Here is a 16,865-nt window from a genome sequence, read left to right on the forward strand (position 1 = left end):
TGGCCGGGATGCGTGAGTACTTTACAAGGCATGGTGCGTCCCTCGCTGGAGGACGGCAATTTCCATGCCGACTCGGATCGTAGATTGCAAGTGGCGTTGCCCGCCGTCAGTCGAGAAGAGCGGACACATTTGCATCCCCATGCAGCCCTTCTTCGGAGCACCGGTATCAATCTCTCGGTAATGTCGCAGGGCGTAGTCTGGCTCTACTTTATGCCGTATACCAGTGGCAGGGTCGACGTTTGGTAATTTGCATCTGGAAATCGTCACTAGAGATTAGCGTGATGTCCAGGAATTGAATTCCGGATGGGAGCGTCGGGATATATATTTCCAGATCGCCTAGATGTCTGGCAATCACTTACCTTACGGTTCGACAAGAGACGTCGAACATGGCATCTGTGTCCTTTCGACTCATGGCTTTGAACCGAACAGACTTCCAGTCATCTTCATCGTACGCTGGCAGGCCAGACACTACAGATATCAGAGGTGTGTCAGTGATCATTGGTGAGCACTACGTATTTTTATAATTTCACATCCTTTTTTGCCCATCTTCCCTGTGTCTGCCTTTTAGCCCACGGCTTTGTTAATGGCACGTGGTAGATCGGCCAGCAACGTAGAGAGAGTCTTTTATGTCGACATCTGACGCCAGGAAAAAGACTGCGTATACTATTGTACTCACCGATAATGTTCGGCCTGAAGCGGCGGCAGTCCAGTCGCTCAATGTCAGCGTCCCGACGGATCTTCGACTCCAAAGCTCGAACGCTACTCAGATTGAGCAGGTGCAGTGGGTACTGAAACCGGCAACGTCAGTAAATTCAGAGCTTTTTTTTTTTTTTTCTCTTCAGCGTGGCGCGTTCATGCATGTCAACATTTGTTCAAACACTGTGTTAAGGCCACAGACAGGCAGCAGCAGTGTGGCGTGGACTGGTGTTGACACTGTTGGAACTAATGTGTTGCTGCGATGGAACAACGCTAACATGGTCAAACAATGCATAACAGGGATGTGAATAAGCCCCCAAAATTAAGCTGGAGACGTGCGGCGAGATATGACTAATATATTGAGAAGGAGTCGAACGAAATGAACTAATTCTCACTTACTGCATCCTGAAAGTCAATTTCAGGTTGATACCCTGCAATATCTCTGGTAGGCGCGCATCCAAAAACCTGGCGGCGTTGAGAGGGATCCAGGCGAAAGAGGGATAGTTTGGCAGGTTCGAGTCCGAGATATGAGGCAAGCTCCGTGGGTAGCTCGGAGCCCATGTCGAGGGCCGGAATCACACTACGGAAGTGCGTTACTTCAGAATGGGAGTAGCCGCGGGCCTTGACTTCCCGGGAGGACGGGAAGCTCATGGGAAGCATAAACTCGCGCTCGGGAGTGGCGGACAGCCCTCGACTAAGCTTGGCGGCCACTGTTTCGACCAATCCCTTGACGCCGGGGCTGCGCCAGGGAAACCGCACGACCACGAAGCTGTTGCTGTCGGTGCCGTCATGATCAGTCATGGGGCCGAGCTGCCGGCTGTGCTTTGCGCTGTCCGGCGACCACAGGTCGACTTGAATGTTGGCCATGAGCGCGCTCTGCCGCAACGTGAGCACCTCCCAGTACTCGGTTTCTACGGGAGAGACGACGGCAGGCTGGGGAGGCACGGCAGGAGAGGAATCAGGTCCTCCCGTCCGCTTCTTGGTTTTCCGCTGCGCGAAGCAGAAGACGCGATCGTGCTCAAGCCCCTTGGGCAGCACTGTCGCCTCGGCCAGCTCGATGCCGCGGCACGACTTGATCGGGTAGATGAGCAGGCTATGAATCTTGGGCGGCAATGGCTGCTGGCCCGTTCCCGCGTGTCCGTCAGCCTGGCCGTTGGAGACTGTCCCGGCCGTCCATTGGTCGCGCAGTTTGCTCTCCCGCTGAGGGACCCCGACCTTGGAGTGAGTCTGTCCGAGGGCATCGGATCGCTCAACCGGTATGGGCGGGAATATGATGAAGACTGGTATAGAAAAGACGACGAGGGTGATGAGAAACAAAAACACTGATGACGCGTTGAGCAATGAAGAAATCTCGGCCGGCGACGGCATGATGGCGTCCGCGCTGACGCTCCTTGAATAGGCTCAACAAGAGGGTAAAAGGACAAGTGGCAATGGCCTTTGCAGTTCGATATGCCGCTCAGAATGCCGTGTTACTTTGATGCCACGGGGGGGACGCGTGCTTCAACAAATTCATCACACGACAGGATTTTTGCGCAAAGATGACGACTGTTTCATCATGTGTATGAGCGCCCCCATGGGGGTCCTCAGGGTTCCACCAGGGAGCCTCACAAAGTCATTGGCAGGGCGCAAGCAAATTCGTATTGATACGGCTTTATAGAAGCAAAAATGGGGCGAATGAAATAAGAAGATACGTTGAGTGATTATAAAAACACAGTGTCCGGTCTTACGTGGGATTTTCTTTAGCACAGTTCTGGCGCGCAGTCCCTCCCTTGGCTGCAGGGTAGGTGCCATCCCGAAAGCAATAGACGGAACAAGTGCCTCTTATTATCGACTGATCTTGATTACCATAAGGCCAGCCCAATCTTTGCCAAGACCATGACATGAGCAGGATGGCCCTTGGACTATGCCGGTTGGGGTAAATGACACTGTCGCTCGAAGCATGAGTCGATTGAGACAGCTCCACCAACTCCGTGCGTTCTCCCCTTTGCTGTCAGACTCTCTGGAGGACGTACATGAATGGGGGAAGTCGGGGCGTTTGTGACTTGCAAACTGCATTTTGTATTATTAAAGACCTCGGGCAGAGGTGGCCGCGAGCGATATTGGCTGCGAGCCATGGCAGATTTGTTGAGGTCTGAGCGCCATCATGCGAGATTGGCAAGTGACTCTCCGCTTTCTGGCTACTTACCAATGCTGGATCATGTCATCGCTGTTGGAAGTAGTCTCTATTCGAAGTGGATAAGAACGCAGATTTCGTCGTACACTGATATCCAATACACGAACCCATGGAGAAGCAAGCTTTCGTCTCCAAAGTTATCCCGCCAGTCCAGTCTGCATAAAGAAGCACAGCCAGTATCCGACCTACCACCGAGCATTGAGCGCAATGCTCTGGCGTTGCCTTTAGCTTGGTCCCTCTCTCCCAGCTTCTGCTTCACCGCCCACTATTTTGTCCTGTGGCCGAGGTCCGTAATCATGGCTACCACTTGATTATGGCGCGACAAGCTGTCTGTCTACGGGTGTTAGCCCTACTAGCCGGCACGTCCTACAAAGTGGTCTGCTTATCTGATCTTTGCCTGTCTACTGCATGAACAAAGATAGGCAAGATAGCATGCTAGTCAGACGAATGTGGCAAGAATAGGAGAAAACCGATCAACAACCATAGTACGTGCACTGCACGCGCCGTCACCACTGGTAGTCTAAACGTGCGGGGAATCCACTCGTCTTTGCACTTTTCACCAGTGCAATGTAATGGCCGGCTTTGTCATTACTCAAATTGAGATAAATGTAGCTCGTAAACCAGAGGGATAAGATGATGGACCGAATGGCTGAAAGGTGCTGTGATACCTGGGTCCCAGAGTCCACCGAGTCTCATACTCCCAGACACGGCCTACTCGATCTCATTGGATCCCTCCCCTTTTTGTCATTCATATGGTTGATTCAGCCGGATCAGAGTGTGGAGTTGGCCGTCGTCAGACTATTCTTTCTTTTCCTCGGATGATGCGCGAGGATGTCTTAGTTACCACTTGACCTGGGCTAATTAAGAACTGCTTGCTGAGGGGCTAAATTGTAAGTGCCAAACAAAGTATGCTGTTTATGGCCTCGGCTTTTGCAAGTAGGCTGCTGAACTTGGCCTACAAGTCACGGTAGAGAGAACCCCTCCAGCGAAACTTGTGGGTGAGGAATGTAATCTACCTGTTGGTCGAAACCAAAGGCTACTAGAAGCCATGTATCAGCTAACATGGCTCGGAAAATCGCAATACATGAGTAAGTCTTCAGTTGACAATGATTTAGTCGAATAAGTTTTTTTTCCCTCTGATATGACTACTCGATCAATGACCTCTCCATAATGAGCCGCCGGCTTGTGACGCTGCAACCTGGATGGCGGAATCTAACCTAGATAAAATGGTGGCAAGTAAGTAGATGCGACGACACCAAACCTTTGCCGAAATGGGCGTGCTGGGCTACGCGTCCGATGGCTAATGTAAAGTGAATACTCTTTAGTTTGATGTACGCATCATAACGACGGACCTGTGTGTTGCATTATATCGAGTTACCATTATACCCTGCGGCGTTTTACGCGAGCCAAGCTAACAGTGCCCTGGGAAGCTGTGACTTGTCCAACTTTGAGGCAGTTCTGTACAGTATCGCTGCGCGGAATACAGAGTACACTCTGAAGAAAAGGGGACGGCTGACCAAAGCTACTGTTTACAGATATCGACACGACTTGGGGGGATATTGGGGATTTATCAAATATCTCTCTACCACAGACTCTGCATACTGGACATGAATAGTAATTTATCCGGCGGACGATCATGTATGGCATTGCGTTAGTCATGTTTTCTTTTTCTATTACGAGCAGGAGGCGATATTTGTATACCCAGTACTCGCAGAGCCGCGCCAATTAAGCTAGCATACTGGTCGTACGAGCGCGTGGCGGGTCTTGTTGATTGATCGACGGCTAGACTAGGGGACCCCGAACACCGTGGCAAGGCTACGCTCAGCGGAGATTAAGTTTGTTGGCCCTCTTCAAGTTATTATCCCGAGGATGGAATTCACCGCAAGGGCAGAGCCCGCAAGAAAAACGAGCCAGCCAGCCAGCCAGCCAGCCAGCTAGCCAGCTTCGAGGCTCTCTTTGCTTTTGGCTGATTTGGCTGATGATGAGACGAGACCATGGCACTTGTCTTAGCGGTAAATTGCAACCCTTTGATGCTGCCTATTTTAGTAAGCTTTTAAACACGCCTGGAATCACGGCTGGGACACACTGTCAAAGGGGTTCTCGGTCAAAATGTCCGCTGCTACTCAGTAGTTGACCACTGTTATGCTCTTGCGCCAGCTGAAGCAGAGATGGGCTCATGCGTGCCGTCTCTTTTGTTGCAGGAGGGAACAATGACAATTCTTCTTGACAAGCGTGCACCAAGGGCGAATTGTAGCTTGAACGCCCCAGCCCATGCTGGCCACAAAGTTGGTCCCGGGTTTCGTCGTTTCAAGGCAAAACGACTGGGCAAAGAAGCAGAGCTTGGGAGTTATGCGTATTAAAGAGGCTGCACAGAAAGAGGGCTCGAACTCGATTATCCTGCAAGTAGAATTCTGCACGTCAAAGGGTTTCCCCCTCATCCGTCCATGTCTCCTTTCGTTTCGAGGCTTCGAGCATAATACCTTTGCAGTTTCAGTGTAGCATAGTTTCCTCCCCCGGTATTTGACCTATAATGAGGTTGCTACTTACTTAGTAGAAAAGCACAAACAGCACCAGGTGGGCCAGCGCGCGGGGGAGAACGGAGTCGTAGCCAGTGGGAGTTGTGCCGGTCGGTGCTTGCGAGGGCGCGTTGCCGACCCTTTTCTGCCATGATCATCACCGCAACCAAATACACGAGGAGCGCAGGAGATGCACTAGCCAGCTGGGCTTTAGCCCTTGGCACTCTGGCCGTGACCTGACTGCGCATTGCGTATACCGACCAGCAGAGTATCCCGTCAGTATCTTGAACCAGAACCTGACATCTTGGCATCCGGTAATAGCCATGTCAGGCCGCTGTCCCATTGCAAACATGGGGGACGGACGTCATGACCGTTGGGCCGAAGCCCTGGACAAAGCCTGGCCGTGCCCTGGCATCCTGGCAGTCGTGGTAACCGCAGGGTTGGGTGGTTGGTTAGTATTGTGGCTGTCGGCGGCGCCCCTCTCGGAAGCTGTTGCCCTTGGGAAATCCCCGTCGTCTGAACAGCCCCACGCAGCCATCGCAAGGTGGCTTGGTGCCGCCATGTTGGTTGACCTGGTGTAGTAGCAGCGCAGCAGCTCGAATACTTACTTGCTTGGTCGAGCAGTTGAGCAACAGGGACGACTTGGAAGCCCGCCTGCCCGCTCAGGAGTTTACACTTTGGTGCAACTTCCACCATTGTGGGGTGAAGCACCACATCGCTGCAGCCCGGTGGAGACAACCTGTTATCTTTCAGCTCAACATGCTCTCCATCTTGTCAGGATGCGACTTAGCAGGCAAGCAGGATGGCCCAAATTAGCCCTAGTTTCCCGCTCTCCTGCAAGGTCATGGGTGAGAGTGTTGCTGTGGTGAACCTGGTGAAATCTCCGCGATGCAACTCCCTTGGTCGAGTCCATCTTTCCATTGTCGAGCGAGCGCCGCCTTGGTTGCATGGCGTGCATGGCTGCATGGCTGCCTGGCAAGCTGTGTCCCTGTCGCCACACATCGGCCGGATTGCGTTCCTATATCTGGGGGCTCCAAGTGTCCGAGAGAAGAAAAAAGGCGACTGTTGAAACTTGGCTGACAGCTACTTGGGTTTGGCCGTGTCTGGGCTACTACCTCCTCCTTTCCCGGGATAGAGCTCGCGCAGGGATCGAGCAGGGCTCTCGTAGGAACCACGAGTTTTGGCCGTTGGCTTTCAATTATTCGTCTTCTTGAAAACAGCGAGCTGCGTGGTTGGTCAAACTTGACGCACACCATCGACAGGTTCTTGGGCGTTGTCAAGGATCAGCATCTTTGGTGGGGATCTGTGCAAGACAATGGAGCGAGTGTGGGCAGCAGCCTTGCCGTCTTGCGCTGCCTGCTTGCTGGACCAGAGAGGAAGTGGGTAGGAGTCTGTTGGCGTTCATTTTGATAGATAGAGACTTGCGGCAACCACAGAATCGTTCCGATCTGCTGCCTAGTTCCTACATATACCAGGTGATCGGCCTCAGAACCACTTCCTTCAGCATGCCGCGATTTAAGCTTCCCATTCTCGAGATTGCGTCTGTTCAACCTCCGGAGCATTTGCATTTGGCTCTGCATTGTCTGCCGCGTTGTCGAAGCGGAAGTCGCAACGGGGGTGGGCCCGTGGGCGACTTGGACGGCAGCGACAGGACAAGGACACTGTATGACTGTCAGGGCTGTGAGGAGCAATGTATTAAGGTTTCCAACGTGCGCATAATTAGCCCGGAGCAGGTTGAATCCGGAACATTGGATAACACACGGCCCTCCCTGTCAAATAACGGCGGGGGATCGTGAGAATGCTCTGCCGTGGTGCTAGCCCAAACTTTCTTTCTGGCTTCAGGCTTCAGGCTTCACAATGGTACTCAGTACTTGGGCATGGAAACACAGCAGTCCTGAGTGGTGGGATGCGGTGGACTCTGGCGTGCATTGACAAGCTAGCAAGTGTGCTCAGGGTGGTTGTGATATCGTTGTCGCCTTTACTATTCATGCTCCTACTGGTACGGAGTAGTCAATGCGGCATCCTTCTTCTTTGTGACTCTTGACTACTGCGAGGACTTGCTTCCCTGCTTACAAAGTCAAATAGGTTGACCTACATTATCGCCGCTGTTAGCCTCATTGGCCCAGGTCACGGGTGCTAGCATTAGCGGATGCCCTCTCTACTTGTTTCGATTGCCAGCTTCAATTGCCCATTTGCCGCCCACAGCCACAGTATCCGTAAACCGTCCGCGACTATACAATGCGGTGGCCTGTACGGAGTATAGCGTGCGACTACCACCTCCTTCTTCTGCCCCGCGGAAACAGGCATACAGGGTGCAAGGTTTGACATCCTTTGTGGAGACTAATTACTGGCGGAGGGGGAAAAAAAACCGAAATAGACATGGGGGTTAAAAAGTAAAAACTTGATTAATTAAAGTCAAAATCAGATTCGGCCCACCAGATGAGTGTCGACATCTGATGCAACGGCTCAGTTGGGCACTGTTGGGCAGGGTCGTGCCGCTAAGTAGGGCAGGCAGCAAAAGCAGGGGAGTCGGTTGCAACTGTCTGCTAAATACTTTCGTGACAAGGACTGGCATGCGAAAAGTACTTTGTGTCCTCACTGCTCAGTAGCTTGCCTCCTACGCACCCACCAGCCTGGATCTGCGAACTGCCGTGGACACTGTCCTGGGACCACAAGCCCGTGGGCAAGTATGTGCTCCTGCGACTCACTTACAGGTATAGAAATTCCTCTCTATTGGACATGATATGTGGACGGGGTGGGTATTTGTGGACGTGCTCGTCGATGCATGACCAGCCTACAGACAAAGTCGATGTTCGGGCATGCATCACAATGCAAAGTGGCACTCCCTTGCCCGTTGACTGATCCCAGACTCGCATGAGCGCGCGTCAAACTAACCAAGTTAAGCACGGTACTTGAGCGATTGCCGTATCTGTCGTGAGCGGTTGCATTGCCAAGCCCTTGGAACCAAGGCACCGAGCTGCTACGGGGGCGACACTCTGCTACTAAGTAACACCTCAGCTTTCCCCCCCTCAATTCTTACCCTTGCGTACATACTAAGTAGTAAGTAGCCTACTTCCTGCCAGATTGGCAAGTGACTGGCAAGCCAAGTCTCGGGACCGGCTGCTTGGTTCCATAATGGTGCCAGACAATGGCGATGTCGACGAGCAGCAGGCGGAGACTTGCGCCGAACGAAACACACAAAGTATCATTTCACCCTCTTGCATGCAGTATCTGTCATTTCATAGAGACTCGAGGAAAGGTCAGTATGGAGAGACTGCCGGAAAAATGCACCCAACCCCCTTTGTTACTTTGCATTACTGTCGCGGCTGCTTCACAATTCCGTCCTAGACACCCCTCCATCATGCCTGCCGGATCTAACTAAACCCAAGTCGCTCTAATACAACAAGACGGCGCCATTTTCCAACACGTCGGTGAATCCCCCACGGGCCCTTGCCTGCGGTGGGTGAGTCGCTGATCGGCCATCAACCTTCTGGCTGAATCTCGGCCTCGAGAGCAGCTTTGGCCTGTTGCATCGCATGATGCTGCCGTCATGATATCTGCTTCTGCGCGCTTGTTCTTCCTTGCCTCCTAGCGGGAACAGCGGGAGAACCGACGGCTCCGTATCCCCAACGACTGATCCCGCGGCCCATACTCGCCCATCCCAACATCAGTCGGCCGAACGACGCTACAGCGACCCGTTCATTGCTGGAGAAGAGCATCCACTCTGTGCTGAAATGGCAGTCTGGCCCTCTGGCCGCTGCGGAGCCCTCGTGGCCGGTAGCAATGTCCCAGATCGCCATTAGTGTATGCATCCACACCACCAATCTCCACCACCAGTACGACCTGGCAGTCCATCATCCAGTCAACCACTCTGAAGACGTGAGTTGATGGCTAATGATGGCCTTTCTGGCGCGCCACACGCCCCTGGCCTGGTCCAGCCACGACACGGCAACTACCAGTACTCCACAGAGCTGGGAACCGTTGCCTTGTTCTAGAGGCTCGCCCACCTAGGCTGCCAGGTTCTTGCCCAAGTGCCCTTTGAAGCGGGCTATCCCTCGCTGTCGCCGAAGCCAGAACCCACAGAGATGCTCTTGGGGTTCACCTGGCGTAACTGGCTTTTGCTCATCTCTCCAACGCCGCCATGTCTCCGCTGTGCTCAGCCCTGAAGCCTGTACAGGTTGGCTCGATTGCGTACCTGAAACTCTCATCGACTTTGCTCCGCGCACTAACACTGGCCATATTCGGCCACAACATAAGTATTGACGTTAGCACCGTCTTCTTCCACCCGGTTTAAGCTGGTTGTATTAGGCCAACCAAAGCCTTAATCCGTGGCCCTGACTTCAGATATACCAACCTTTGCTCCTAGGTGGCTTGCCCTGTTTGGAAGAGCCCGGCAGCCGGCGAAGGCCTTCCCATCTTGCTGCATAGCGCATATAAGTCGACAGGGTTCTTCAAAGAGGAAAAAAAGTTGCCACACTCGTGCGGCACCAGTCAACGACACTCACTCGTGTCTCCCACGTTGTCTAGGTCCATCTTGTCTTGTCCCTTTCAGCTGGCCTCTCTGCTTCCTGCATCTGGCGGGATGGTCATGAGTCTAGCTGCCTCTCGGTCTGCAGTAGCTGTCTTATCGATCGAAAGGTGAGCATCTTCCCATATGGTCCTCTTCGGCACCCCCAGCTGCTTTACACGATCAACGGCTTCTCTAGCTGCTTGAATCGTTATAACGCCAGCGCATCCTCGAGGTGCAATCCAAGACAAAGATGTTGACTCGCCCACTCTTTGTCGACAGATCTATCACATCTCATAGACTCAGGGCTCCCATGTTATGTTAAGCCACCAAGGCTATAGGTCGTGGTAATCCGGCTTCAGCCAAACTAACACGGTGGGCGTCCACCTATCTACAACTGCAGCCCTGGGCGGAGCCATCTGCCCACCAATCCTACTCCGTTGGGCCCCCTCCTCCTCATTCACGTCAGCTCGGTTTCTTTTCCGCTTCTGACACGGTACAACTCTTCTCTGTTTAACATAAAGTCAGATACAGATCAAGTTCTGCTCCCAACCTGTCAGTTGCCCCGTCAGCATTTCTCCCGCCTTTGGACTCAGCCAGTCAACGATACCAGGGTGGCAATCAACTAGTGATCTGCAAAAAGCCCTCCTCCATGAGCCTGTGACCCCGCGGCGCATCCCACATGAGCTCTGGGCGTGCACTTGGGCGAATTTATTAGCAGCGGTAGCCCTCCAGTCACCATCACCAACCTGCTCACCTGGAAGGCAGTAGATTTCATCGACAACGCTGCGAAACGCTCGATCTTGGCCCCCACAGACTCGCTAGATCAGCATCCTGTTTGTCTTGTGGCTCTTTCTCTTTGTCTTGTGGCTCTTTTCAACTATCTTGTGGTTCTTTCCAAAGAACTGGAGCACCATTTCCAGGCATCGTCATCCGCCGCATCTGGAAAACTGCTCGCCAGACCTCGCCTTCCAATACCACAGGAGGAACACAGCATAGAGGATTCGAAGACCCATAACGAACCTTTTGCCTTGTATCAAGGTCAGATAGCGGGGAGCTGCGGTGGCGATTGTTATCCCGTATCGGTAGCGTTATACATCACGCCGCCGAATTGCCCCTCCAACGACGCCAGCCTGACACTCTCCGAATCTGCACTCCAGGAAAGCCATGACTCGGCTTGGCTAATCGCATCTCTGTACATGCTCATCTGTGGTTCGGGACTATTATAGTCGTCTCTGCCTTTGACTGCATCTCACCTTCAGTCTACATTTCCGGATGCAATCCCAGTGGCTAGGAACAAACTGAGACAAGGCACCTCTACAAGTTTGGCGACTCTGGATTGACCATGCTTCGCTTCTAATTCAAACTTTCATATCAGTACAGGAACTTGAGATTTGATCTATTCAAATAGGTCATGATGGCTGAAAATTATCCGCAGTTTCTTTCTTCCATGATGGCTGGCGCCGAAGCGCACACGCCGATGAGTCTCGGAGAGCTGAATCACCCATTTCTATCCGGGCCACATATACCCGTCAATGCTATGCCAATCAACTACCAAAACTTTGGGCACCTTGACGGATTTTCAGGGCCTCCATTCGCTTTCCAGCCATCAATAGCCAAAGGGAGACGAAAATCTGCGTCCGCAGCCACAGCAGATACAGAGCAGGTCAAACATCGCCGGACAAGATCTGGGTGCTTTACGTGTCGAGGTCGCAGGGTCAAGGTGATTCTTGATATCAGTTTTCATGTCATTTTTATATTGACAATTTGATAGTGCGACGAAGCCCGCCCAATCTGCGAGCGTAAGAATTTCGAAATGCTCCATGCACTCGCAATATTATTTCTAACTTCCTCCTAGGTTGCCGAAAAGGAGGCAGAGACTGCGTCTATCCTGACCCGTCAACTTCGAAAGGTAGCTCACGGCAAAAAGAAACCACGTCCATCTCGGGCTCAACTCAAAGCCCCACGTCATCAAACTCCGAGGAGGTGGAGCATGACGATGTCAAACGCTCTGCTGCGGCGCTCGACACGATACCAGACGAGGATGAAGAGAGCACATACTCGAAGCAGCTGCCGAAGAACAACCTTTTTCTTCAGATATCAGATCACAATTCGCATGAAAGCTACAGCTTATCACCGTCTCCCTCGACAGCGACCCCAGGGGACCAATTCTTTCCTGGCAACCAACAATCTGATTTTCATTCTATTCTGGTAGGAGACCAGGATCTTGGCAGTCTACCGAATGACTATCAATTGCACCTGCAATATCTGTATGAAAATATCACTTGCCACCACTATTCTCTTACCAACGACACGGATAACTTCTTCGTCCGTGGTATGATTATTGAGGCATCCAGAAATCAATTGCTACTAAATGCTGTAGTCGCGTTTGCTTCATACATGCGAAGCACGGAACAGCCCGACGGGAATCTTCGAGACTTTTTGCTTTACTACAACCGAAGCATTACATTACTGTTAGGATGCCTAAAACAGGAGCAGACGCATAACCTCCCAACTCTGCTCAGCATTCTGCAACTGGCAACAATAGAGGTTCGCTAGACACATGTTGCATCCTTGGCGATAGTTTTCCTTGACACAACTGACACATTTTCAATTACAGGAGTATCTGGGTGACTGGGTGAACTTGATGGGTCACCAACGAGCAGCTTTAGAGCTTTTAACCAAATTGTTTACGCCCCACACAATCATGGAAACACGCATTGGCCAAATATGTCTAACATGGTATTCCCGATTCGATGCTGGAGTTTCCCTCCTTCAAGCGGTGCGGTCAAGGTTTTCCCGAGAATGGCTCACCGAAGCCGCCAAGTACTATCGAGAGAAAATCAACGAGGAGCCGAGCGAAATACGGTGGCGGGCCGAAGAGCGTTTAGTACGACTGCACATAATCAGATACGACATGTCTGTCATGATCTCCAATGCAGCAAGTGGAGAGTTATCCGAAACGAGGTTGTCCGAAGAGCACGAGAAAATCAGAGTTCGGCTGATTGATTGGAGAGATACATGGGACCCCATGCTAACAGCACAACATTACGCCGTTCAGGATTATTCCTGGTGCCCAGTCCCAGACACAGATGCAATTGTCGACCCATCTGAGCCTGGACTGCTCTACAGTCCACCGCTTACCAGCTCAACCATTGCGTTGGTGGAATGGCACTCGGTGATGATAATGCACATGTCCCTTGCCACGACAATCCCGCGGGAAAAGCTCATGGAAGATTTACTCAAGCATAGTTACGCTCTGTGCCAGCTGTTCGAAGCTTTGGAATACTGGCCATCAACGCCGAAGGGTATCGTCTCAAGTCTTGGAACACCCATGGTACTCGTGGCGTTCGTTCTACCACGGGATACGCGTCATCGGACATGGCTGTGGCGAAAGTTTGCATTGTTGGAAACTATGGGGTAAGAGATTGCTCAATTTACAACGGTCAACTAGGCTGCTTTTGGCCTGATGGTTCTACCCCTGCACCGCGTTCCAATTGGTGCGGCAATGCTAATACGGGATGGAAAATCTTTCCACAGGTCAATCCAAAATCATTCATTCCGGTCGGCCATGGCAACCCTCTTCCACGACGAGCGCGCCTCGAGATGGTGGCTATCGGGCGACAAAGGATTCACCCCGATGCTGCAGAGCCTCCGTAACTTTGCTGATGAGCGACAACATAATGCAGTCGCCAATGGGCAGCCGAATTACGGGCAGGTTATGGGTCGATTGTTTCACAGGTTTAATTTCGAAGGAGACCTGGAGCAATAAACGAATGAGGAGGATAGACAGTGGCGTGTATCTACACTGAAATCCTGACTTTTTTCCCTTGCCTCTTTTACCAGCGCAACTCAGGCACTAAGATCGTTGACCTCACTGAGCTAAATCCGTCCCCGGAGCTGCTCCCTGAGCTGGAACCTGAGCTGGAACCTGAGCTCACCTCATGGCCCATGAGCCGTACCTGCTTAGTTCCTGGACTACTTCTGCACAATTCCAAAGCTATCGTGCTTTACAACAGAGGTGTGTAGATAAAAAGGTGTCTGGTGCCTGAGGACGCATGAGGACGCAGTAGACTGCATACATGGAACAATATGAAATATATAAACCGCACTCCCTACCGCTCTTCCTACGCTCTCTTCTCAAGCTCCGTCCCACGGTCCATAACTCTCTGATGTGGTTTCCTAGTTGCGGAGGATAATCCTAGATAATGCACAACACGTAATCTCTTGGCCGGTGTCCGAATGTGAAGTTCAAATAACGAGGTTAGTGATTGCGCTCTTTAGATGGTACTCTAACTCATGAACTCGTCTTAGTATGCCGGTCGACAAACGTTAGAAGTATGTTTTATCCTTGCTACGAGAGGCTATATCATCGTATTTTACGGGGTCTCCAAATTTTGCTTTATATGCTCTGCTTGGAGTACTAACGAGAAAGATTAGAACTTACACTGTTAATCAACACATAGACTCGGGCAACGTACCTTTTTGTTACGACCGGCCGCGATTTCGCCACGACACAGCCTGTGAGATGCGTCGGGAGAAAGACAATCCAGATCCTCAGGAGCTACCTCATGGGGCATTGCAGCAAGGAGCTCTGGTATTACTCTCCGGACGAGAAACGAGATGGTGCGTATATAGTGCCCACAATTAGCATTTCTAACGCTTCTGCAGTGTCCTAGGCTCAATGATCTTCTGTATGGGCTCGGTTACGAAGGATCTGAACTCAGTCAGTCTTACTGGAATATCCTTCTTTCACCAACTGAAATAGCTCTTTCATCGAAGCTGCGCTGCCTATCTGCTGGCAGTGATTTACCCACGCGGAGCGAACAGGACGAATCCAACATGCGGTTGGGGATTCGTCGAGTCTTGAAAACGACAATGTCAGAGAGGCCACGCCATGCAATGGCGTTTGACGAAAAGCGAGAGTATATGCTCCTATTCCTTTTGCCGTCAGAAGCAGGCACTATCGCGGGGCGATTGTACCCCCTGAAGTGGTGGCGCAGAGTAACTGGTCGCTGCGGGCACAATAAAGGGGCTTTAAGCAGTCCGCCCTCCCACTTCAGCATCTTCGGCCATCCTCACATCCATCACCGTCCTGTCGCCGCCATGGCGACGCGCGATCTCCTCTCCGGGCCAATCACCCTCTCTGCTGCCCAATCGCGCTCGTCTAACATTCTACACTCCCTCCGCTATCCTGCTCTCAAGGCCGCCTTTTACGCGCACATCGAATCGCACCGCGCTCTCATCACAGACATCATCGCCCACCACTTTGGCGTCTCCCCGTCCATCGTCGACGTAGCCCCGCAGGCGTGGTGGCGGCATGGGTCTTTCAACCTAGGCATCCCCGGGCGTATCCTTGAGCCAGGGATGGGCGTTCCTGCGTATTTCTTTATTCGTTTTCCCCTCCCCTATCGTAACGGCGAGCTATCACGGCCAGGTAACGGGGATGAGAAGTTGAGATGTGAGGCAGCAACATATGCATTTATTGAAGAGAACTGCCCCGGGGTGCCGATACCAAAGTTGTACGGCTTTGGCCTATCGAATAACATACGCGTACCTCCCCCCCCTCTATCCCCTTCTCTATTTCTCGCTTGCTGATTCTAGGCAGTATACGAATTGCGCCTTTCTGCCATGGTGGAAGCGCTGGCTTCAGGCTGCTCGGCGCGCTTTTATTTCTGCACTCGGCCGTAAACCACCTACGTGCTACATTACGCATAATGCCTCACGCTTCGCACCGCTTGATACAGGCTATCTACTTATCGAGCTAATCGACCAGTCACGCGGTGAAATGCTCTCTGAGTCGTGGGATGAGTATAGTACTGACCCTAAACGCCTCGACAACCTTCAGCGTGGCCTGGCCAGGATGATGCTGTCCCTCGCGAGTGTTGAACTACCGCGTATTGGTGCCTTCCAGCTTGATCATGATGGCTACCTACGGCTTGATAACCGGCCTATCAGCGTCACAACGACGATGCATGAGAACGAGAGCCTGCCGCTCGACCTACCGCGGCATAGGACAATGAGTTCGTCGACGGAGCTAGTTCTCAGCCAGCTGGCCGCATTTGAGAGCCGCATGGTTCACCAGCCCAACGGCATTAACAGCGAGGGGGATGGGTGGTACCAAATGGCCGCCTTTGTCGGCGCTCGGCTAGCACTGCCACAGCTTCTTCGGAAGGACCTTGAGCGTGGACCATTTGTGCTAGCGCTGACGGACCTACACCGCAGTAATATAATGGTTGACAAGGACTGGAACGTGACATGTGTTATCGATCTAGAGTATGCGTGCGCCTGGCCGGTGGAATTCTGGCACTCCCCTAACTGGCTGGATTCGGACTATATCGACACGATGGACCGTGACCAGTTCGCGGCTCGGCATGAGCTGTTTATACGCTACGTTGAGGAGGAAGAGAAGCACAGCATCTATAGGGCTGGCAGGGAGTCGCTCTCGAGCATCATGCATAAGGCATGGGACAGGGGTACTGTCTGGGTTGAGCTGGCGCTGCGAGATCCTGTAGCGTTTACGGCCGTTTTCTATCAGAAAATCCTGCCGGTTTATTTTGGATTTCTGGACAAGGAACTTGACAACGGAAGTTATTTTCGCTTCTGTTCGCGGTTCTGGTCGCTGGATATGCCAACTATAATTGAGCGCAAGCTCAGGGACCATGAGGAATATTTAGACAAGCTCAAAGCCGAATTCCCTGTCATGGCTGAGGAACCCACACCTGAACTGTCCGCAGCTCGCGTCTGAAGATGCCAGCCCAAAATAGAAACACCTTTGCCCTGCGGTGTTATTTCAGCGGATCAGCAGATCAGCAGAAATACAATGCAATGCTTCTTGTGCCGAGTACATAGCTAAACGACGGGAAAGGCTGGTCTGTCAGGCAGTGACCGCCTAGCCGGCGTCACTTCATATCCAATCTTACGTCTTGCCAATCGCTGGCTCGCCATCATCGTTACGGCAGCCAGTTCCAGT

At 52.2% G+C, this 16,865-nt stretch overlaps 3 protein-coding genes across 3 annotated transcripts; 2 read left to right on the forward strand and 1 right to left on the reverse strand.

The window, feature by feature from the left end:
• Positions 1–21: 21 nt before the first annotated feature.
• V2A60_007561 (uncharacterized protein) lies at positions 22–2,064 on the reverse strand (the record flags this gene model as incomplete). Its single annotated transcript, XM_083258845.1, has 4 exons — positions 22–253; positions 360–468; positions 677–788; positions 1,096–2,064. 4 exons carry the CDS (start codon positions 2,062–2,064, stop codon positions 22–24), a joined length of 1,422 nt encoding a protein of 473 aa, XP_083114971.1.
• An 11,243-nt stretch (positions 2,065–13,307) lies between these two features.
• On the forward strand, positions 13,308–13,664 carry V2A60_007562 (uncharacterized protein; the record flags this gene model as incomplete). Its single annotated transcript, XM_083258846.1, has 2 exons — positions 13,308–13,312; positions 13,433–13,664. 2 exons carry the CDS (start codon positions 13,308–13,310, stop codon positions 13,662–13,664), a joined length of 237 nt encoding a protein of 78 aa, XP_083114972.1.
• A 1,334-nt stretch (positions 13,665–14,998) lies between these two features.
• Positions 14,999–16,640, forward strand: V2A60_007563 (uncharacterized protein; the record flags this gene model as incomplete). Its single annotated transcript, XM_083258847.1, has 2 exons — positions 14,999–15,273; positions 15,497–16,640. 2 exons carry the CDS (start codon positions 14,999–15,001, stop codon positions 16,638–16,640), a joined length of 1,419 nt encoding a protein of 472 aa, XP_083114973.1.
• Positions 16,641–16,865: the final 225 nt, after the last annotated feature.

This window comes from Cordyceps javanica, chromosome 5 (assembly GCF_051103115.1).
Source record: "Cordyceps javanica chromosome 5, complete sequence".
Taxonomy (NCBI): Eukaryota; Fungi; Ascomycota; class Sordariomycetes; order Hypocreales; family Cordycipitaceae; genus Cordyceps; species Cordyceps javanica.